At 44.9% G+C, this 22,701-nt stretch overlaps 1 protein-coding gene across 1 annotated transcript; it reads right to left on the reverse strand.

Annotated features, from left to right (window-relative positions):
* Positions 1-5,119: 5,119 nt before the first annotated feature.
* On the reverse strand, positions 5,120-9,391 carry CUNH3orf22 (chromosome unknown C3orf22 homolog). Its single transcript, XM_016160522.1, has 3 exons — positions 9,303-9,391; positions 7,312-7,443; positions 5,120-5,264 (listed from the first exon to the last, which is right to left on the reverse strand). Exons 1-3 carry the CDS (start codon positions 9,389-9,391, stop codon positions 5,120-5,122), a joined length of 366 nt encoding a protein of 121 aa, XP_016016008.1.
* Between the last annotated feature and the right edge of the window lie 13,310 nt (positions 9,392-22,701).

Here is a 22,701-nt window from a genome sequence, read left to right on the forward strand (position 1 = left end):
GTGGGGCATTTCACTGAGCCTTATTTTCCCCTGCTGCCAGCTGGCCTAAGAATGCCAGATAGTTATGAAGATAAGAGAGATGGAGGGCCTGGCTTGCCTTCACAGTAACTCACATACGTGAGGGGATACAGGGGGAGTAGGGTAAATAGGGGGTGCACCATATTAGGAGTGGCAAATTGTGAGTTGGGGGAAAACAGTGACAACTTGGGGAAAATCTAACCTTTCATTCTGCCTAGACCAAAGAACAAAGCCCAAACCAGTTCAGTGAAGCCCCGTGTCTTGGGCCACCCCCAACCTATGTGTGGGTGTGTGGTTTGCAGCCTGTGTTGGTCTGCTTAGCAATGAGGTTCCACACTTTCAGCTTTGGGATTTCCTTAGGAGGGACTGAATGCACCGTTAGTGAATATATAGTGTCCTGGTTGAATATATAGTGTCCTTCTCAGTTTCTTTGGATGATAAATAAAAATACCAGAACCTTGGGAAGAACAGGCAGGGTATGCTTGAGGTTTTAAAAAACAGGAATGAGAATACATCTAAGAAAGGGCAGCTTGTCTGGAACGAGCCCTAACCAGCTTTGGTGCTTCCATCCTCTGTGATGAGTGCCCATGAATGCTATGCCAGCCTGTGGGAACCATCTGGCCAGTAACTGGCAGCTCAGCCACATTCACTCCCCAGCCTTTGCTAATGCTATTCCCCTGACTGGAATGTTCTCCCTCCTCAGGCTTGTCCTCAGATCCCTCTTTCTCAGGAGCCTGTCTGAAGCCTTCAGGATACCCCTCTCAGAGCTTCCCTACTAAGTTCATGGGTCCTCCCAGCGTGGGTCAACTGCTGCTGGGCTCTCTGTGAAGTCTCACCCCACCTAAGGTGCTCAGAAAACTCAGAGTCTGAACAGTTACTAGGACATGCTGGACCATAGCCCCACAATGCCTAGCTATGCTTACAAAGGGAGGGGCTGGGCCTATGGGCACACCCAGGGGCCATGGTCTTTCTTACAAGCTCCTGTTACCCACATACTCCCCCAGACGCTATACACACACCAAGTTTGTTTCGTGCCACTTTATGCTCAGTTGTTACCTATCTGCTTCGACAACATACAACTTTGTTCCCAGTCATTCAGCACTCACACAGCTTCTGATGTGACTTGTTGGCTGAAAGTTAACCCCAATCCAGATGTCACACCCCCGGGTACATCACAATTAGAAGTCACCCTTTGCCTTCACACCATCAGGTATCATCTCCTCAGTGCATCTTGCATGCTGACACTTGTCACACGCACTCACACTCTGTCATTCGGTGTAGGCACTCCATTGCCCCACCCACATGGATGTCACTGTGCGCTCTGAGTTTACATGCACTCCATGTCACACATTCAGCTGCACCCCCACACTGCTGTGATGCAGGGCTCACACCCTAGGCCTGTGCACACTGGAGGCACCTCTTGCTCTTCTCACCTCATCGGTCTTATGGAACTCCTTTTGCTCTGGCCATCCTCTGACCTTTCCCCACCTCTGCCTGGCACCAGAACGTGTTTGTCCTCACAGATCATGGACTGCCTGCCTGCTGCCCAGTGGTGTGATCCTGGCTGGGTCATGAGATGACCTGAGAAGGATAGGGTTTCACAAGAACTGGAAAAGACATGAGAGTGCCCAGGTGAGCTCTTAATTGGCATCTCCTGCAGACCAGTGATTCTTTATTGAAATCAGTTCCAAAAGGGATTAAGAACATGAACTGAATGTCACATGGCATTGTAACTTATTTAAAATTGTATTTCCTGGTTTTCCAGTCTCTCAGAACTGGGTAGTACTGATCAGCACCTTCCCCAGGATGGAAGTGACATGGGTGGATGGGGTTACAAAGACTCGTTTAAAACAAGGTTCAATGCATCTTTTGCTTTTTCTGGCTTTTTTTTTTTTTGTCAGGAAAATGTTTCCCAGATTTTTGTAGTTATGGTATTGGTTTGTTTTCATTTGCTTGTTTTGTTTTTCAGTTTATTTTCTGGCTTTGTCATCTAGGTAGCTTCCTAGGAGACATAGTTCTATGGTTTAAAGTTCTGCTAAAATAAAATCCCTAGTTCTCTGTAACACTACTTCATGCATTATTCACTTTCAGAATTGCAGCCAACTGCGTTTGCTGGTTTCATCGACTGGCCAGAAGGGCTCTGGGTAAAGGCAAGGCCCAGAACTGCTCAGATTATTGTTACCAAAACACTCTGAGAGGTCAGTGGGCCCAGGTCTCAGAGTGTTGCCTTTTTCGATGATGCTACAGTTCTTTTCCTAGGATAAAGATGTGGCTGCCTGTGACAAAGGCTCAATAATGGCAACTTCAGCTAAATGTCCTCTCTTGTACAGAGAAAGGTGGTCAGAGGCTGGGACGGACACTCCATAGAACCACCAGGGGTGCAGTCTCCTTTTCTCCTGTTGCTTTCCCATCTCTAAGACATGGCCTTCTTCCACATGGTGCATGAGCATGAGCAATTTACTTTTCTAGAAGGTGGGTTGACCCTGACCACTCATTCATTAGGAGGTTTCAACCATGTGCTAATTTGTGTTTTGCTATAACTGTACTCTTGGCATGAGGACAATCGAGGGTCTGGATGGGAGCTCTTAAATGCCTGGTCAACATGCCCCATGTTGCTACATGGGCCCCATGATCATTTCTAATTTTATGGAATAATTTTGCATAGAGAATACTGTTAACTCATTTCTATGTTGTCACATATTTAGGTTATTGCCCATTTCTCTGTGAGGAATTTCTCAACGTGTGCTTCCTGAAGGTTTGTTTCCCTTTTTCAGGACATCATGTACATACAAAGACTCAACACATGGCAGAGCCAACAGGTAGTTCCTTATTCCCTTCGTGTCCTTTCTTTAAAATAAACTTGAAGGGAAAGTACCACTGATGACCACGATCATTTTTTGATTCTGGATTCAGAAATAAGCATAAGCTTTTTCTATCTATGGAACAGCTGGCTTTGCCACACATGCTGGAGGAGCCCTGGGATGTCCTGCTCCATTTTCTAAACACCAGGCCACAGCAAAGTGTAGTCCGGAGGTGGAGCCAAAGGAGCTTCTTCTATAAGGTGCATTGGGACCACTAAGGAAATCAGTGTGGTGCCAGCTGGTAACGGCAGGTATTTGGGAGCCCTCTGGCCAGCGACTCCTCTCTGGGGACAACATGCCCCGAGAACAGGGCAAGAATGTTCAGAGCAGCATTGCCTACAACAGCAGAAAGTGGAAACAACCAAATGTCTAGTAGAAAGAGAATCATAATTCAGAATAGGCCCACTTGCCTACCTCAATAAATCATAATTTATTATATAGTAAAAATTAAATGATTAAATGAACAGCAGCTATATGCACAATCATATGACTCATAGCAACTTGCTGTTGAGTGGAAAAGAAAGTAGCATATAGTATGATTCAAATCTGAATCACTAAAAAAAAAAACCCCAATGTATTGTTTTGAGATACTATTTTTAAAAGGGAAGGAGAGAGATATGGTCAACTAGGGGCTAGGGGGAGGAAGGGGACAGGTGGAGAAGGATCTCCCGGGCAGGTGTAAAGTTCAGTCACATGCATCTCTTCATCATTATGCTGGATCACAGAGACATGTTACTGTATTTTGCATGTATGGAATATGACATAGCTTTAAACATTGGAGGAAAACTCCTTGGGACTTCCACAGTCCAAATGGAGATCAGTCTGGCTTCCAGTTCAAGAGGAAGGGACATTAGGAGTCTCTGCTCTCGGCTAGGAGACAGCTGCTGGGAGCTGGACTCCACCTACGGAAAGGCCTGTACCATCCCCTGGGCCTGCTCCTCACCTGAGCTCTTCAGGCCTGGAGAGAGGGGGCCTGGAGCCTTTTGCTGGGCAGTCTGCCATGCCTTTCCCCAGGCCCTAGACACCCCAGGAGCACACAGCAGAACTGTATTCTGCCTCCTAAAGACAGGGAACTGCAGTCCAGTCCCTCTCTAGGACCTGAGGAGAGCCCCCTGCCAATCCTTACTCCTCAAATGACCTAATTCCACCCTCTTTTCAGAATAATAGGCCCACTTGCCCACCTCACTAAGTGTGGCCACCCCGGTTGTCCCCAAGGTGACAACCATCTCTCTTATAGAGAGAAAGCTACAGTTAGTGTCCCTAATTTGATTTACCCTCTCAAGGACTCCAAGACAAAATTCTAGCCCCTGTCATCATAGAACAAAGAAGAGAACCCTACAACTTCAGCAGGCATAGTGTTTCTATTCTACATGCCAAAGGGGTTATACCAGTCTCTGATTTTTCAGCAGGCCATGAGTATGCCTGTTTTAGTCCATGCTATTTCTCTTTAAAGAATTCATAATATACCAACAGTATGGTATTAGGTTCATATATTAAGTTCATATATGCCTCCCTCAGGCCTGTCCCCAAGCTCCCCATGTCTTCTACCCAAAGGTAACCTGTTCCACACATCCATACATGCACATGCACATATGCACATCTACACACATGCATACACATATCCACGTGCACACAAACATACACACATGCACACCTACACATACATGCACATGCATTTTTTTCTAATATGCACAAGATGGGAGCATATTAGGCACCCATTGTTAAAAATATCTCAATAGACTTTGTAGATTGTTCTGGATCAGCATATAAAGAGCTTCTTCGTTTTAATGGATGTTTAGTCTTTCAGGATGCAACTGTGGCATAATAATTTAAAAGTCTCCTATCAGTGGATATTTAATGGTTTTCACTTTTTTGCTGTTTTCTAAAGTGGAGTAAATATTGTTTTCCATATATCTTACATGTCTGAATATATCCTTGGGATAAATTCTTGGACATGACATTCACACTCTCTTTAATCCTCACACCAACCATTCAAGATTAAACAATATCTCATTTTATAGATGAGAAAATAGAGGCTCAGAAAGGCAGTGATTAGTCCAAATGGAAATGGGATTTGAACCTGCAAATTTTATTCCCCGGGCATCATTTCGGAGGAGGTGGATACCTCCTCAGGGCTGTTCAACTCACTACAGTTCGCCTCTGTTCTAAGTGCTAGAGTAAGGTGGCTGGGAGGGAGGCTTCACAGAGCAGGGCTCTCAGAGTGGGCTGTGGAGGGGCAGTCAACACAGGCGCCGTGGAGGGCAGTATGGATGCTTGGCTCCAGGGAAGCGGTGGCTCAGTAGCTTGAGTTCCCATAGGTTGCTCAGTGGAGGCGGCGGCAGCGGGGGGGAGCTGGACACTGGTGTGAAATCTGGGGCGCCAAGCCTAGAGAAGTCACACAAAGTCCCACGTTGACCTTTGGGAACCCTGTTGGTCCACAGAAGTCAGCCAGAGCCACAACCAAGACTCTGCTACCAACCCAGACCTGCCACAGCTCGGCGTACTTTCTCTGCCACCCTCCTAGATGTCATTCTCCTAGACGGTCAAGCCAGTCACCTAGCAAGCCTCCAGTGCTTTTCATGCCCTGTTCCATACCTTACTGGCCATGTGGTCCCCTAGCCCACATGACACTCAGCCAGTGTCATCCAAGTGCCTACCTGTAAGTGTACCACCTCCAGGAAGGACACCAGCCTTGTACTGCCACCGTGAGACTGCCTTCCTCTCTGCCTCCTATGTGGGACTGCCCTTCCCCTCCCACATGGAACCACTCTCCCCGCTCCAACATGCGACCGCCTTCCCTCTGCCTCCCCCCAAAAAACGCCCTCCCGCCACTCAGCCTGGGCCTGTAGAGCACCCACCCCTTCTAGTCAGTCTTCTCTCACAGCTAAACACTGGTCTGGACATGCAACCTTACCCCTTCACACTGATCAGTTCCCCAGTGAAGGGCTGGTAGGCATTTGGAGAATGGAGGGAGGGTGAGCATCTCTCCCACCTGCTCCCCACTGCGGTGCTGCCAATGACAGGAGCCCACGCAGCCACGGGCCTTGTCCACTCCTCTTGCCCCAGGGAAGGGCATGCTCCCTACTGGTGATGGGTCCTGTTTGATTAACTCAGCCTGCCTTTGTGCTGCCTATGGCCTCTGGCAGATATCAGACACATTCACTGTCCTTCTGCTTTCTGCTCTCTGTCACCCTCCTAGAGAGCTCTTCCTGGACTCTGCCCTCCAGCCCAGTATTGGGGCTGCATGGTGGGCCATAAGGGACAAGAGCCCAGGGTGTGAGGAGGGCCATTCCCCAGAGGCAGGCCTTAGCCTCTCCCCTCGCCCTAGCATGAAGAACTGGGCCAGAGGCACAGTCTGACGAGCCTGCACAAGACCCTTGTCTGAAGCTGATCCCAGGCTGCAGATGTAGAAGCTGAGCCCCAGGAACAGCTGTGCATTCAGATCCCAGCCTCAGTCGCTCAGCTTTACCCTTTTAGTTGAGGTTTAGAGCAGAAGCCTGCTGTCAAATGAGGCTCTAGGACCCAGGACCAAGGCCAAAGTTAGTGTGAGGGTTCGTCTGCGTTTACCTGAGGGGGGTGTGTGTGCATGTGTGTGTATGCGTGTGTGTGTTTATAGTGCCTCCCTGAGTGTTCATTCAGGGGACTGAGCAAGCATTTCCTGACCTCCCTGAGATGATATACAGTGTGTAAAGTCAAGGACATAGCTAGTTAGAGCAAACAGGCCCTTCGCCCTGAGTCTTGCCATACCCAGTGTCAACTCTATTCACTGGAGGAGTCAGAGGAACGGGCTAAGGAAGTAGGAGTGGAAGCTCTCTCCCAACTAGTTATGGAAGCCCTTTAGTATATAACAGCTGGTATGCAAGCTGAGTGACAGCTGACATGAGTCCTAGTGTAGGGTGTGTGTGTGTATCTGAACATCTTTGTGTTTGCATATATGAGCCTTTCCGAGGGTGCCTGGGCATTTAGCTGTGTCCTATGTGCATGGGGTGCATGTGGGTATGCATGTTTAGGTACACGTGGTCAGCCCAGGGCTGCTCAGTGCGGGGTCCCCTGCCAGTGCCTCCACCCTCAGGGAAGGCTGAATGGAGTCCAGAAACGATCTGACTCTCCTTCTGCTTTGCCTCTGCTCTGTGGAAGGATAGAGACTAAGTTCCCGCCCCTGTAGTCCTGATTCCCCACCTGTAGACAAGGCCCACCCCAGGTGAGGCCAGTTCCTGCCTGAAGGACCTGTACAGCCTCACCTGGAAGCTGCCTGGTTGTGGGAGGGACCATTGGACTTTAGCATCTCTTTTCTGGGCCTCAGTTTTTTCAGCTGTGAAGTGGAGCATGCTAAGAGGATGATATGAGTGTTTGTGCAGACCCAAGGTGGAAAGCAAGGCAGCAATGGTCAGTGGGTGGTGGTGACTGCCAGAATCTATGTCCTGTGACTTACCCTCTGACTGGGATGGATCTTGTTGGCACCAGCATCTTCTGCAGAGGCAGCTGCTCCCGCAGTGAGCTGTTCATCTTTGTGACCTCCCAGGGCTGCAGGGACTCCGAGTTGGGCTCCGTCAGCCAAGAGAACCTACAATAGGCTCTTGGCATCTTTAAGTGGCCTGTAGCCACCAGACGCATGACATAGCTCCTGCTCCTCTGGGACTTCCTATTTGCTAGACACTGCCCCAAGTTCTTCACAAACATTAACACATATGTCAACTCACAACCATGTTATGCACACTTTATAGACAAGGAAACCGAGGCACAGAAAGGTCAAGTAACTGCCCCAGGTCACATAGCTAGGAAGGGGTAGAACTGGGATACGGGCCAGCAGCTGGCTCCAGAACCATATGTCATCCAATACAGCCAAGTGGTATCCTAGGGTGTCCTCAGCTTCCCAGTTTCAGTCTCCCCTTGTTCTAACCCAAGGCATCCGTACTGCTGTACATATCTGCCTCATTGGGCCTCACAGCATGTGTGGCCTGGTGACAAAATGGAGGTGCAAGATTAGGACAGATATTGAGCCTGGCTTGCCACAGGTGCATAGTGTGGAGAACACCGCCTCTAGCAGGCTGCAGCCCTCCCTCTGCTAGCTCAGCTCCTGAGGGGAGGTGCAGGAGAAATGGGTTCAAGTCAGATGGAGCTGCAGGAGGCTGCAGGGGTAGAGCAGACACCTGGATCTGAGTCTGGAAAGAGGGGAAGAATGTGAGAGGCCAGTCCTTCCTTCCAGAGCCCTTACCTGAGCTCAGTGTTCAGATCTGGCCCAAGGCTCCAAGAAGCAGACACCTCACCCGAGAAAGGCAGGCTTAGGCCACACAGGCTACTTGGGTTGCACTGCACTCCCTTAAGGGGTGACCGCTCATTGGATGCTCCCTGTGGTGGCCCGTGAGCAGCATAGCCCTGCATCCTAGACTCTCCCCTGGGTCCCATAGCACCTGTTGCTGAGATGGGGTGAGGACAACCACCAAGAGGGCAACTGCAAGGACCCAGGAGGCCAAACTGAGTTCCAGAGGGATGAGTGTTTCCTACTCCACAGTGTATAGGACCCATGTGGCTCTGAGCCCAGGGTGTCAACTGACATTCCCTCTTTGCCCATCTTGTATGTGTGGTTTCATTTGTGTTTCCCCAGGACTACTGAAGTGGGCACCTCTGTTTGGCCGCATGCCTTTCTTGTTGTGTGAAGTACCTCTTCAAGTTGTGCCCAGCACCTATGTATTGACCTGTAGTAGTTCCTATGGAAGCAGGATTTTGTCACTTGTTTCCTGCATGTCCTCCACTGTGTGGCTCTTCTGATGGATGGGAAAACTTGGCTTTAAATTAGGAGCCACATTGCTCAGTTTTCTCTGAGTAGCCAGGGCTGTGGTGAGGTGTCTCAGCCTCCAGTAGATCTCTCCCCCAGCTATGAGTTCTCACTGGTCAATGTGGTCTTCCTTCTCCCCACTTCTGCTCTCTCCCTCTGAGCTGAGTTTTGGGAATCAAGAACCACCCAGAATCCTCCAAGACTGCTGCATTTTACCCAGAACCCTGCGAGCCACGCTGATGGCAGGACTCCGGCCCTGGCCTGTCCACTCATGCGGGTCTCTGCTGGTTCCTGAATTCTCCAGATCTTCCCAAACTACTCCCCTCGCTCTTGTCTGATCCTATCACACCTGCAGCCAGGGCAGGTATTCATGAATGGTTCAGGCGAGAGGGCCACTGGCTCAGAAGGAAGCAGCTGGCCACAGCCCTGGGATGGTTTAGGATACCTATCTAGAGGCTCTCAGCTAAGGTTGGGATGGGAAGAGAAGAAGGTGGACCCCGGACTGTCACAGACCACACAGCAGTTTAGGGAAGTCCCTGTGGACCAGATGTCCCCTCCCAGCTCCAGCCTATATACCCCCAGAATGCAATACTGGGGTAACCTGAAGGGAGGCGGGACTTAGCTCTAGGGGCCCAGGGGTCTTGTACCTGTATGGAAACTTCCTGGCAAATTCCTCCTGTGTCTTAGTCCTGTTCTTCTTATATTGTGGGTATTTCTTGGGGGCCCTTGCGTCCATCACAGAAGGACATTAGCTGTGGTGCACTTTTCAGCCATGACTAGAAGATGAGAGAAGCCCTTCAGAACTGGGGAGGAGGTGGGAGGAGCCAGTCTAAACTTGAACCAGGCACATGGCTTCCTCTCCCACTCATCCTCATCTGCAGAGGAGACAGGGGAGGGCAATCCTGCAGGCCTCTCAGGCTAAGTGAGGGCTGGGTCATGCCAGCCGGTCGGTCACCTTGTGCCCCGGCCTCACCACATTGCACTAGTTATGCACACTTTCATTCACATGAATGTATGTGTGGGCATGTGTGTATGAGTGTGTGTGTATATATACATATGTATGTATATAACATGTATAAATGTATATGTGTATAGTGTATGTATGTGTGTATAGTGTGCGAGTATATGAGTGTGTGTGTATGTGTGTATGTGTGTATAGTGTGCATGAGTGTATGTGTGTCATGAGTGTGTGTTTGTGTGTGTATGAGTGTATGTATGTATGTGTATAATGTGTATGTGTGTATGTGTGTTGTGAGTGTGTGTGAGTGTACAAGTGTGAGTGTGTGTATATATACATGTATAGTGTGTATATGAATGTATATGTATAGTGTGTATGAGCCTGTGTGTGTATATATGTATGTATGTGTATAGTTTACATGAGTGTATGTGTGTATATGTATAGTCTACGCATGAGTGTATGTGTGTAGCTCTATGAAATTTTATCATGTGTGCAGTTCCATGTAACCAGCACAATCAAGATGATCCTCCACTGAACACCCCCTGCGAGGCTCCCTCGTGCTGCTCCTCCACGGCCACTTGTGCCCTCTGCCCCATCCTTAACCCTGGCAACCACTGATCTACTCTCACCTCTATGATGATGTGATTCCAGAATTATACAGAGAGGATCACACGGTAGGCATTCTTAAGAGACTGGCTTCTTTCTCGCAGCATAATTTCCTTGAGAAACATCCCAGTTGTTGTGTGTATCAACAGTTGTTTACTTTTTCAGGGCTAAGTAGTATTCCATGGTGTGGACATAACACGGTTTGTTTAACTATCACCTACTGAAGGATATTTGGGTAATTCTCAGTTTGGGACTATTATGAATAAAGCTGCTATGAATATCGATGTACACATTTCTGCATGAAAATAAGTCCTTGTTTCTCTGGGACATATGCCTAAGAGTGCAATGGCTGGGTTGTATGATAAACTCACTTTTAGTTTTCAAAGGAGCTGCCAAATGATATTTCAGAGTGGCTGTGTCATTTTACATACTCACCAGCAGTGTACGAGTGATTCTGTCTTTTTAAAATCATACCCGTGAATATAAAGTTAAGTTGGGGTTGAGAACAATTGGGTTCAGATCTGACCATGGGTGTTTCATTTGCCATAAAATCGGCCTGACCCTTGCCTGCCAATGGCTGTCCTAATATATTTTTACTGTGGTCTAAACAGCCATTGTGTCATCAACAATTGACCTTAAAGCTTGTCGTGACAATGCCAACCACTGGCCAGCAGCACAGGTTCCACATTTGGTCCCAAGCTGCCAGGTGAAGCCCTGGTTGGGGGCTGACCCCCCATGTGAGAACTTCCCCAGGCCAAGGCTCTGGTGTCAGCTGGGACTTGTGCAGATGCTGTAGGTACCCCCATGGCACACACCCTACACCCACCTCTACACCTGGTGGCTATGTCTGCAACTCTGCCTGAGAGTACTTCTCCAGCTGTAGAAATGTGCCAGGCCTTCAGACAGGGCGGGGCAGGTCCCTGATAGCTGGCACCCTTAGAAGCAACTCACCAACAACTGACAAGGGTTGTAAACAAATGCCCAGCCACCTCATCCTTGCTTGGGTCAGCAACACATATGGCTCCATACCCTATGGAACCACGGGACTTGGCAGAGTTGCCCATTGCAGTGACAAAACATCTATGTCCCTTTCCTTTCCTTTCCTTTCCTTTCCTTTCCTTTCCTTTCCTTTCCTTTCCTTTCCTTTCCTTTCCTTTCCTTTCCTTTCCTTTCCTTTCCTTTCCTTTTTCTCTCTCCCACTCCCCTCCTGGGAGCAGCTGCCAGATAAAGTATATGCATTTCTAGGCTCATCCCAGGAGCTGCTTCTGGAGAACTCAAACCAGCTTGGGGAGCCTGCTCTCCAGCAATGGCTGCAAATGTTCGAACTTGCTGGGACACAGGTTGAGAAGGCGAAAGCTAATTAGCTTACACCCACCTCACCAATGTGTCTCTAAACACATGCGCATGTGTGCATGCACACACACACTCACTTTGCTTCTCTCCCTCATACCACCCTGCGTCATCCTACCCTGTCTGACCAGCATCCTCTGGCCCATTCCCCCTTTTCCCAGGCTGAGGCAGCCCCTTGAATCCCTTTTCTATTCACAGCAGCTGGGTTTCCATTATAACTCTGCATAATAAAGAATGCAGTGAAATCTGAAGAGAAGCCACATGTGAACAAGGTTCCCCTTCCCAAGTCTATGGTTCTGGGGTCCCCAGAAGGCTGCTAGACCTCGGGCCAGGCTGTTTTGCTGGGGATTCAGTTTTGTTTCCTGAAGGGAGAGATAGAAAAATGGGCCATTAAACCCAGCTTAGAGGGGCTACAAGGGCTGCTGGGAATCCCTACTATGGGCAGAGAGCATCCCTGCCTCGGGTCAGGGTAGAGGGGTCAACTGTGTTTCTGCCTGTTCCAAGTACACTGGCCCGGGCCCTGGTACACTGGCCCGGGCCCTGGACGGAGGCTGGGCAGCAGCACTGGGGACAGATTACCCAAGTCCAAGGCTAAAGTCACTTGCCGGAGCCCATCCTGTCTGTGAGCCAAGCACACCCCACTCACTTCTTGGCTGCCCTGGTCTCTGACTCTGGAAGACTAGCTCTCTTGAAGTCTGGAACCCAGTGGGACTTAGCGCTGGCCTGGAAATGCTGGCATCCTTGCTCGTGACCTGTCCCCTTGGGCCCACCAAGAAGTCCTCCAGACTCTGAATGGCAGGGTGTGCAGAGGAGGGAGCTCTCCACTTATTTGCCCACCTGGTAAGGGCCATATTGAAGGTGCAGCTCTTTATACTAGTACTGGCTAGTGGGGCCTCCATGGCCTCTGACATGGGACCTTAGCCGTTATGAGGACACTGGAGCCCCTTTCATGGGACTGGCCCTGAGAAGCCAGATGAGGGCTCTGGTCCAGACCAGTGGTTGTGTCATGGACGGGAGGCACGAGTTCTGGGCCTTCCGAAGTGTCTGCTAAGCTCTGGCATGGCCTCTTTTAATGTTCTCCTCCTGAAGGAGAACAGATTATGGTCAACTCCATTTTTCAGGTAAGGAAACTGAGGCTCTGAAATGCTAAGTGCTTTGCCTATGTTCTCTACCCCCACGGCGAGTAGGGAAAGAGGTGGGGTCCAGGTGGGCATCTGGGCCACATGGCTTTAGACAGTCCTGGACAGGGTTGGAAGAGATGATCACACCAAGACTGACCTAGGAAGTGGCATTGCCACAGGACCAAGAGGTCTGAAGGAGGTAGAGGTGAGATGCCCCGTATGTCTCCCCATACCCATCTGCAGACCCCCTCAGCCAAGGAAATGACCTTGCAAACTGGCATAGCTAAATCTGCTTCTCTTAGGGGCAAGAGGGCCACTGCGAGGTTCAAGCCAGCCCTCTGGTCATCTGTCCCAGGTGCCATCCTGCTGCTGCTTCCCTTACTGACTTGGGATTATCCTTCCCAGCCAGCCAGGCTGCCTCCCCTAATCCTGGCAAGACAACAGTTGAGGTGTGGATCGGAGTGCCTAGAAAGGTGTTAGTGTGAGAGCCACCACCCCCACCTGCAAGGCTGGTCCCAGCAAGGTGAAGGCTTTCAGAGGCAGGGCCCCCAGGCACCCCAGAGCCCACAGCCAGAAAGCAGAAGGCAAGTGAACCATCCAAGCTGCAGGCTACTCACAGGTTGGCCTATGTAATGGCAGAGGGGCGGAACCCAGCCATGGCCCTGGATGCCATGTCGTCATATGAGCACTGACCCAGGGATCCGGCTGGCCAGGCCCACAGGCTCATTGCGACATCAGAGGTCCCTGAGGTCACAATCAGTGACATCGCAGCTACTGAGCCATGTGGCTCAGATTCCAGCCTAAGCTCCTCCTGGCCTTGGGAGTGGCTATAGAGGTGGCAGTGTGCTGACCAGGGCTGCTAGAATTCCACCTCCAAATACCCTGTACAGGAGCAGCCACAGCAACATCTGCTATGGCAGGAATCTCTCCCCCTTCAGACCTGGAAACAGAAGAGATAGGCCAGAAATAGTTAAAAAAAAATCTCCCTTTGGTCGTAGAAGAGCTTGTAAACTGGCATAGCTAAATCTGCTATACCAGTTTTCTAGCTGCCTTGCCCTGAGCTCTAGCAACAGCTCAGGAATCATGCGGCTGAGGGTTCGAGCCCAGGGGAATGTGATGGTTTAGGGCTCCCTCTCCAAAGCCTTCCTGACTCTTGGTCTGCGCCTTCCCTGTGGTCTGCCAATTTTGCTGATCAGTTCAAAAATCGACTTTAGATTTTGCTGATGTTTTATTTTTGTTTCTTTTCACATCTTTCAAAATCTTTTGATTTTTATTTTTGTTTCTTTTTCTGGTTCTGTTAGGTGTAGAGTTAGATTATATATTGGGGATTTTTCTTGTTTCTTGAGGTAGGCTTGCGATCTATAAAAACCCCCTTCGAAGTGCTTTTGCTGCATCCCATATATTTTGAAAAGTTGTCTTTATTTTCATTTGTTTCAAGATAGTTTTTGATTTCTTGTGCGATTTTCTTTTTGAGATATTGGTTGTTTAGTCACGTCTTGGTATAGATAGTCTCCACATATTTGTGTTTTTTCCAGTTTTCTTCCTGCAGGTGACTTCTAGTTTTATGTCATTGTGGTCAGGAAAGATGATATTTCAATCTTCTTGAATTTATTAAAGCTTATTTTGCCACCTAAAATTGGTCTATTCTGTGGAATATTCCATATGGCCTTGCAAAAAAAAAATGTGTATTCTGCTGTTTTTGGATAAAATATTTTATAAATTTCAAGTCAATTTAGTCTAATGTGACATTGAAAGCCATTATTTCCTTATTAATTTTCTGTCTGGGTGATCTATTCATCCATGTGAATAGGGTACTACAATCATCTACTATTATTATATTACTTTGGATTTCTCCTTTTTATGTTCATTAATAATTGTTTTAAATATATTTAGGTGCTCCTATATTGGGTGGGTAGGTAGTTACGATTCTTATATCCTCATCTTGGATTGACCCCTTTATAATAATGCAATGTCCTTCCTTGTCTGTTTTTACATTTTTCATTTTAAAGTCTATTTTGTCTGATATGAATACTGCTGCCTTAGCTTTCTTTTTGTTTCTGTTTGCGTGGAATATCTTTTTCCTTCTGTTCACTTCGTTTGTACGTGACTTTTGATTTCAAGTGTGTCTCATAAAAAGTATATTAATGTTTTTTCATCCATTCAGTCACTCTTTGTCTTTTTATTGGAGCATTTAGTCCATTTACATTTAAAGTAAATATTGATAAGTATGCATTTACTGGTGTTTTGTTAATTTCTTATTGGTTACTTTTAAAGTTCTCCTGTTCCTTTCTTCTTTTGTTCTCTTCCTTTGTGGTTTGCTAGTGTTCTTTAGTGTTTTTGCTTGGGTTCCTTTCCCTTAATTCTTTGTAAATCTTCTGTAGGTTTTTGGTTTGTGGTTATCATGAGGTTTATGCATATCATTTTATAGCTCATGATTTAGATATATCCTAACTACTTATTGTAGTTTGAGTTGAGATTTTTTTCTTTTGACCTTTGTAGTAGCTTTTTAAATGTCTGATTTGCTATATTTATTAAACATTTGGCTTTATCTGAGATTTTCCTCTTTTTCATGTTTTCTTATTTCTAATTATGACCTTTCCTTTTCCGCTTAAAAAAGACCCTTTAACTTAAAGCTGGTTTAATAGTGATGAACTCCTTTAGTTTTTGCTTGTCTGGGAAACTTTCTTTTCTTCGATTCTGAATGATAAACTTGTTGGGTAAATTATCCTACTTTGTGAGTGCCTTTCTTTCAGCACTTTAAAGTTGTCCTGCCACTCCTGTCTGGCCTGTAAAGTTGCTGCTGAGAAATCATCTGATATATTCCTTTGTATATAACTCATTGTTTTCCTCTTGCTTCCACCAAAATTATCTTTTTATCTTTACCTTTTGGTATCTCAATTATAATGTGTCTTGATGTGGGTACCTTTGGGTTCATCTTGTTTGAAACTCTCTATGCTTCCTGGACCTGGATGTCTGTTTCCTTTCCCAACTTAGGAAAGTTTTCAGCCATTATTTCTTTAAATAAAGTTTCTGTTACTTTCTCTCTTCTCCTGGGATCCCAATAATGCAAATGTTTGAGTGTTTGATGTTAAACCAGATGTCCCTTACACTACCTTCTATTTTTTTTTTTAATTTTTTTTCTTTTTGTTCTTCTAATTGATTGATTTCTGCTAGTCTGTCTTCCAGGTCACTGCTGGTCTATTATTAGCTAATCTGTTAATGATTTTTTCTAATGTATTTTTCATTGCAGTATTCTTCAGGTCTGCTTGGTTTTTTATTATACTATATAACTCTTTGTTGAAGTTCTTCTCAAGTTTGGTGAGCATCTTCATGATTGTCTCTTCGAATTCTTTGTTAGGCAAATTACTCTTCTCTGTTTCCTTATGACATTTTTATTCTGGGGATTTTTCTTGTTTCTTCATCTGAGAGATATTATTTTGTCTTTTCATTTTTCTCACGTTTGTTTATAAAAATAGACAAAATAGCTATCTCCTTCAGTTTTAAAAAAAGTGGCCTTATGTAGAAAAGTGGCCTCTGTGTAGGCTATGTGTCTGGGTGGTTTTGGCAGGCTGGTAGGAGCCAAGTGCTCAAGACTTCTGGGGCACACTGGCTTTCTGAGCCAGAGCGTCTCCTGATGAGAAGACCAGATGTGTGTGTAGTAATGCCCTGTTGGGATCTTTCCGGATTGCTTTTTTTGAGGCTGAAAAGGCTTGGGCAACGTGTCTGGGAATGCACTGTAGCAGCTTTGCAGATAGGCCAGAGCACCTGGATCGATCTCCCACCTAAATGGAGGTGGAGGGGGATGTAAACAATGATACTCATTGGCCTCTGACCCTGGAGAATTCCTACAGTCCCTCCTGGAGAGCTCTCTATACAGACTCTCTCTTGTTTGTTGTAAAAAAAAAAAAGTGATCTTGTGAAGAAGCAACCTCTGTGTAGGCTTTATGTGCCAGGTAGTTTTAAGAAGCTCGTTGGAGCTAGGCAGGTGCTTATGGTGCTTATGGTGCTTATGGTGCCTGGGCCACTGGCTTGCTGAACTGCCTTAGCTCTTGGCAGAGAGGCCAAGTGCATGAGCAGATGCCCTGTTTTTCCTGCTAATCCTTTTGTTTGGAGGCAAAAAGCTCCAGGCAATGTAGCTGAGAATCTGTTGTTGCAATGATTTTGCAGGTAAGCGGCCCTACTGAAGTGGAGGTGAAGCGAACAATGACTTACACTGATTCCTCTGGCCTAGAGAGTTCCCGCAGCTCCCAGAGGCCTTCTGCAGATTCCCTGCCTTCTCCATTCGATCTCTTTCTCTTGTTTGTGGTCATAAGCTGTTCATTTAGCCCTCAATTGTCTCTCAGGAGTAATTACTCTCTATATATGTGTACATTTGAGTTTGCTCATTGGAGGGGGTGAGTCCTATTCCGCTGCCATCTTGGACCTCTCCTCAATATTTTATGTTATTTTTCTCTTCTCTATTTATCTTTGTCCTATTCTTTATCATTTCCTTCTAACTTTGTATATCATTTATTCTGCATGTTCTAGTTCCTTAAGTTGTATAGTTAGATTATTAATTTGTGATCTTCTTTTCGAAGGTAGACATTTAGAGGAATAAATGTCCCTCTTAGCACTACTTTCAGTGCATCCTTTAATTCTGGAATTTGATATTTTACTTTTATTCATCTGAAGGCATTTTCTAAATTCCCTTGTGATTTCTTCTTTGACTCAATGTTTATTTAAGAATGTGTTGTTTAATTGCCACATATTTGTGAATTTTCCAGCTTACCTTCTGTCATTGATTTCTAGTTTCATTCTATTGTGGTCAGAAAATATAGTTGGTATGGTTTGGCTGTCTTACAGTGCATTAAATTTATTGACTTGTTTGTAGCCTAGTATATCTTGTAGAACATTCCATGTACACTTGAGAATAATTTATATTTTGCTGTTGTTGGGTGGAGGTTTCTGTTTAGCTGTTAAGTCTAGTTGGTTTATAGTATTATTCAAGTACTCCATTTATTTTTTGACCTTCTGTCTCGTTTTATCTATTACTAAAAGTAGAGTATTAAAGCCTCCAACTATTATTGTAGAACTATTTTTCTCTTAAGTTTTGTTAATTTTGGGCTCTGTTGTTAAGTGTATATATTTTTATAAAATTTATATCTTCTCGCTGGGGTGGCCCTTTTATATTTAATATTTAATGTTCTTCTTTATCAGTTGTAATTTTTGGATCATTATTTCAGCCAGTATTTCGTCAAATATTTTTCTGTCTTTTTCTCTCCTTCTCTTCTACTGGGACTCTTAGGATATGTATGCTGGCATTTTTACTAGTGTTATACAGGTCCTGTGGGCTCTGTCAATTTTTCTCTCTCTTTATTTCTCAAACTGGATAATTTTGATTCCCTAACTTCAAGTTATGAGTTTAACTGTGTCCCTCTGAAATTCATATGTTAAAGTTCAACACCCTAGAATTGAGTTTATTTGGATATAGGGTCATTGCAAATGTAATTAGTTAAGTCATACTGGAATAGAATGGTCTCCAATCCAATACGACTTGTGTCTTTATAAAAAAGGAAACATTTGGGTTCAGACACACAAATAGGGAGATCTACACACCAAGAAATGTCAAAGCTTGTCAGAAAACCACCAAAGGCTAGCAGAGATGAAACAGATTCTCTGTCACAACCCTCAGAATGAACCAACCCTGCCAATACCTTGATTTCAGATTTCCAGCCTCTGTTGTTCAAGCCACCCACTCAATGATGCTTTAGTATAGCAGCCCTACCAACCTAATACATATGCTTTGTTATTTTTTCATTGAGAACTGGACATTCTGTGTTTTATATAATGTGATAACTCTTGAAATCACATATTCCCACTCCTGAGGGATTTCTGATCTTTGCTGTTGAAGGCTAGAGCCATCTGCTCTGTTTCTGACTTTTCCGAATTATTCTGAAAACTATGTATTCGTTATTAAGTGTGGTCACTGAAGTTTCTATTCTCTGTGGTCAGTTGGTGACTGGATAAATATTTCCTTAAATGTCTGGCTCTTAAAATAAAAATTAAATAAATTTGCAAAAAGGACTGTCTCTTTAAATCCCCTCGTGGCAGGAAAACTGCTTCAGACTGTGGGGAGTTGAAAGAATAACCAGATTCTGTGCCAGCCCATCAGCAATCAAAAGTAGTGAGCAGTAGTCAAAATACAAAAACCCAAGTTTTGAAGGACAAGGTCCTATTGCCCACCCTGGAATTAGTAAACTGCACCACAAAGGCCACTGTCCCTGTGACTGCCTGCCACAGTACTGGCGGATGTAGGATGTTAGCCTCTAATGGAAATTCACTAAAACTTCCAAGCCTTTTTCATCAAGCTCTCCCCTGGATCCTGGAAGTGTTCAACTAGATTCTAGAGTTCCAAAAACAGTTTCTTCAGACAGTTCTTGCCACCTCAATTACTGTTTCAGTAGAGAGATGGGTTCTTGGAGCTTCCTACGCCACCATACTTCTGTTCATTCATCTTTATTACTGAGTTGTATTTCATGGTATGGATGTACTATCATTTATTTAATCATTCACTTGTTGAAGGACATTTTGGTTGTTTTTAATTTGGGGCTATTATGAACAAAGCTGCTATAAACATTCGTGTACACACAGAAATAAACATAAGTCTTTATTTCTCTGAAATATATCCCCATGCATTGAATTTTAATTTCTGCTATCATATTTTGTATTTCCACTAGTTGTCTTTTGATTTTCTGAATATTACTTCTGATAGTATATCCTATTTTCTATTCATAATTATAAAACATTATTTCTGAGAATATCTGCATCATCCCCGTTTATTTTAAGTCTGCTGTTCTTTGATTGCCTGCTCATATTAAACATTGAGGATTAAAGGATGTCTGATTTGGGGGGTGTTGGAACTGTTCTACATCTTGATAATAAGTATGGTTTTATAACTGTTTGTCTTAACTCATAGAATTTTACATCAAGAAAATCTATTTTACTGTAAGTAAATTATGTCTTAATTTTTAAAAATTAAGTTTAGAAGCCCTGAGCTTGTGTTTGAATTTGAGCTTACTGTCCAGTATCTAACTGGGAAGTTTATTTGGGAATGCTTATTCAGTACCTTTAGGTCTTTATGGCCTTTGTCAGAGTCCCCTGAGAAATAAGACTCTTCTAATCTCCAGCCAAAGAAGGATGAGGCCTGGTTGCCAGAGTTCTGGGAACTGAGTGGGAGAAGTGGTCTCAGGATTCAATATGTATTTGTTCACTTAAATACTGGGATGGCACCCACACCTTCATTTGAACCTAGTACCCCTTTGTCAAGAGACCCTTGGTTTTAACTCTCTCTAGAAAACAACTTCCCAGACATTTGTCAGTGTGAAAAAAGTGTACAATGTGCAGAAAGAATTATGGGAGGTGAGACTCTTGCTGTTTCTTAGATAGAATTTTAAACAGCTTATTTTATATTAGCTACCCCCATCCTGCCTCCAGAGGTGCATAGTGTCACTAATTTTTGAGCCTTTGATGACTTTGATGTAAAACTAGGTTTGTTTCTTGACTTTTTCCATATCTGTTTAGAATTTTTTTTTAAATCTGCTGGATTATTTACCACTCATCTTTCTACTTTTCCAAAATTTTCACTGCTATTTGTTTCCTCTACTATCCTGAAAAAAATTAAATAATAACTAAAAAATGGGGGAACCATCATGTTTATGGATTGGAATATTTAATATAGTTAGGATAGTAATACTATTTAAAATGTTCTATAGATTCAATACAATTCCTATTGAAATCCCATTGGTTTTATGCAGAAATGGAAAAGCTGATTCTAAAATTCACATGGAATTCCAAGGGACCCCAAATAGCTAAAATAATTTTGAAATAGTAAAACAAAGTTGAAGGACTCACATTTCCTGATTTTGAAACTTGTTACAAATTACAGTAATCAAAATAGTATGGTACCAGATAAGGATAAACACAGATCAATGGGACAGAATTGAGAGTCCAGAAATAAATCCATAATCTATATAGACAATTGATATTTTGATAAGGGTGCCAAGACCATTCAATGGGAATAGAATAGTTTCTTTAGCAAATAGTGCTGGTACAACTGGATATCTACATGCAAAGGAATAAAATTGGACCATTACCTCACACGATACACAATAATTAACTCAAAATGGGTCCCCAGACCTAAATATATGACTCTGATAAAAAGGTTTCTAAATCATAAAACTCTTAGAAGGAAATATAGGTTTAAATCTTTGTAAACCTGGATTAGGCGAAGATTTCTTAAATATGACATGAAGCAACCAAAGAATAAATAGATAAATTGAACCTCATCAAAATTTAAAACTTTTGAGCTTCAAAAGTACATTATCGAGAAAGTCCAAATATAACCCACAGAATGGGAGAAAAATATTTCCAAAACATATATCTGATATTTCAAACTATAATTCACAGAAACTAAAGAATGATATATAAACTGAATTCACCACTCAGGGCTCCTGTCAGTGTCTTTACTCTGTCTCTTTCACTGTCCCCATCTTTATTGTCTCTGTCCCTCTGAGTTTCTTAGGCTCTGTCACTCTCTGCTGCTGAGAGAGACCATGCTCAATTGAGTGTTACCCCTTCTCTAATAAATTTTCTTTTTGACAAACTTTGGCAGGCATTTGAATTCTTTCTTGCACTCAGCAAAGAACCCTTTTCTCAGTGCAGGGCTTGAGTCTCCCCCAAACCCCCCACTTGGAGAATTTGCCCTGTCCTGCTGCAAAACGAACCACTAAAGACTAGGTACCACATGATTCCATTCGCAAAACTATCTGGACAGAAACAGCAGTTTTTATCAAGGGGCCATCTTTAGAGTGAGTGGGTTGGCTTCAAATGGGCACTAGGAAACTTTTTGGGGTGGAATTGTTGTGTATAATGATTGAGGTGGTGGCTACCTCAATAAACTAATGAAAAAAAAAAAAAGAATTCGTTGCCTGTATTTGAAAGAGATTCATATAGAAACATGAATCTTTGTTTCTCTAAACTATATGGGAGGTCTGGCCCCCAAGCGGTTCACATTACCAGGTGGCAACATGAGCGGGGTGCAGCCTGCCTCCTTGAACAGGCCTCCTTTGCATGGGCCTGTGCTTTCCTGACCGTTAGTGCCTAGGTCTGAAGGCACCCAAGTTTGAGACCCTTGATTTATAAGGAATTTTGCGTGGCTCCTAAATGGATTACAGAATAGAGAAGAAATGAAGTGGTGCAGGGACCAAGAGTTGCGTTCTTCCCCAAGGCCAGGGCAACCTGTGAGAGTTTACAGGAAGAGCACAGTCCTCAACTGGAACCCCACTGACAGCGCAAGCCTTGACTACCTGGCCTGTCCCCGCAGCGGTGGAGCTGGCTCTCTGGTGCCATCATGTGGTGGCCAGGGGGAAGAGGAACAGAGGGCTCCGAGGAGACTGACCACTTCCCTTTGGGACTCCGCAGCCCCCTGAGAATTTGAATATCCAGAGATGGGCAGCCCAGCAGCCCAGGAAGGTGTGTCTGGGCTGGAGTGATGAACTGGGTATGTGGGAGCCAAAATTACATGTGCCCTCAGAGTTTCTGGAGCTTCACACCCAGCACAGAGTTTCCAGATGTCTACATTTCCAGTGTGGACAAAATCCTATTTGTCCTGTTCAATATTTCTTCCTTTCAACTTTTTTCCCTGATATTACAATTGTGAGCCAGGACTTTGCCTGGGTAATGAGGTTTGTTTGGGGAAGAGCAAGAGATATTTGAATCCTCCCCTCCTCCCCTCACCTATAAGGCTGCCAAGATCTTGGGACCTTCGACCTGCCCCAAATTCTAATCTGGGGTCTGAGTGTCCATTACAGAGAAAAATCAAACTGCATATTGTTAAGCTCAGTGACCCACGTACAATTTTGAGGGTAGAACACTCTGTTTGCAGTTGGTGGGAAGCGCTGGAGGGGACCACACAGGCAGCAGGCTGGGGCTAGTGAGAGAACCCCTCCCAAACTGGCATCTGGCTGGTGACTA

This window comes from Rousettus aegyptiacus, unplaced genomic scaffold (genome assembly GCF_014176215.1).
Source record: "Rousettus aegyptiacus isolate mRouAeg1 unplaced genomic scaffold, mRouAeg1.p scaffold_m13_p_12, whole genome shotgun sequence".
Taxonomy (NCBI): Eukaryota; Metazoa; Chordata; class Mammalia; order Chiroptera; family Pteropodidae; genus Rousettus; species Rousettus aegyptiacus.

Excerpts from the sequence above, each read along its gene's own strand:
- CUNH3orf22 (XM_016160522.1), bottom strand. The coding sequence starts at position 9,391 with ATGGACGCAAGGGCCCCCAAGAAATACCCACAATATAAGAAGAACAGG. Across the intron at positions 7,444-9,302 it reads GCCAGGAAGTTTCCATACAG|GTTCTCTTGGCTGACGGAGC; the intron begins GTACAAGACCCC and ends AGCCTATTGTAG. Across the intron at positions 5,265-7,311 it reads AGATCCATCCCAGTCAGAGG|GCTTGGCGCCCCAGATTTCA; the intron begins GTAAGTCACAGG and ends TGACTTCTCTAG.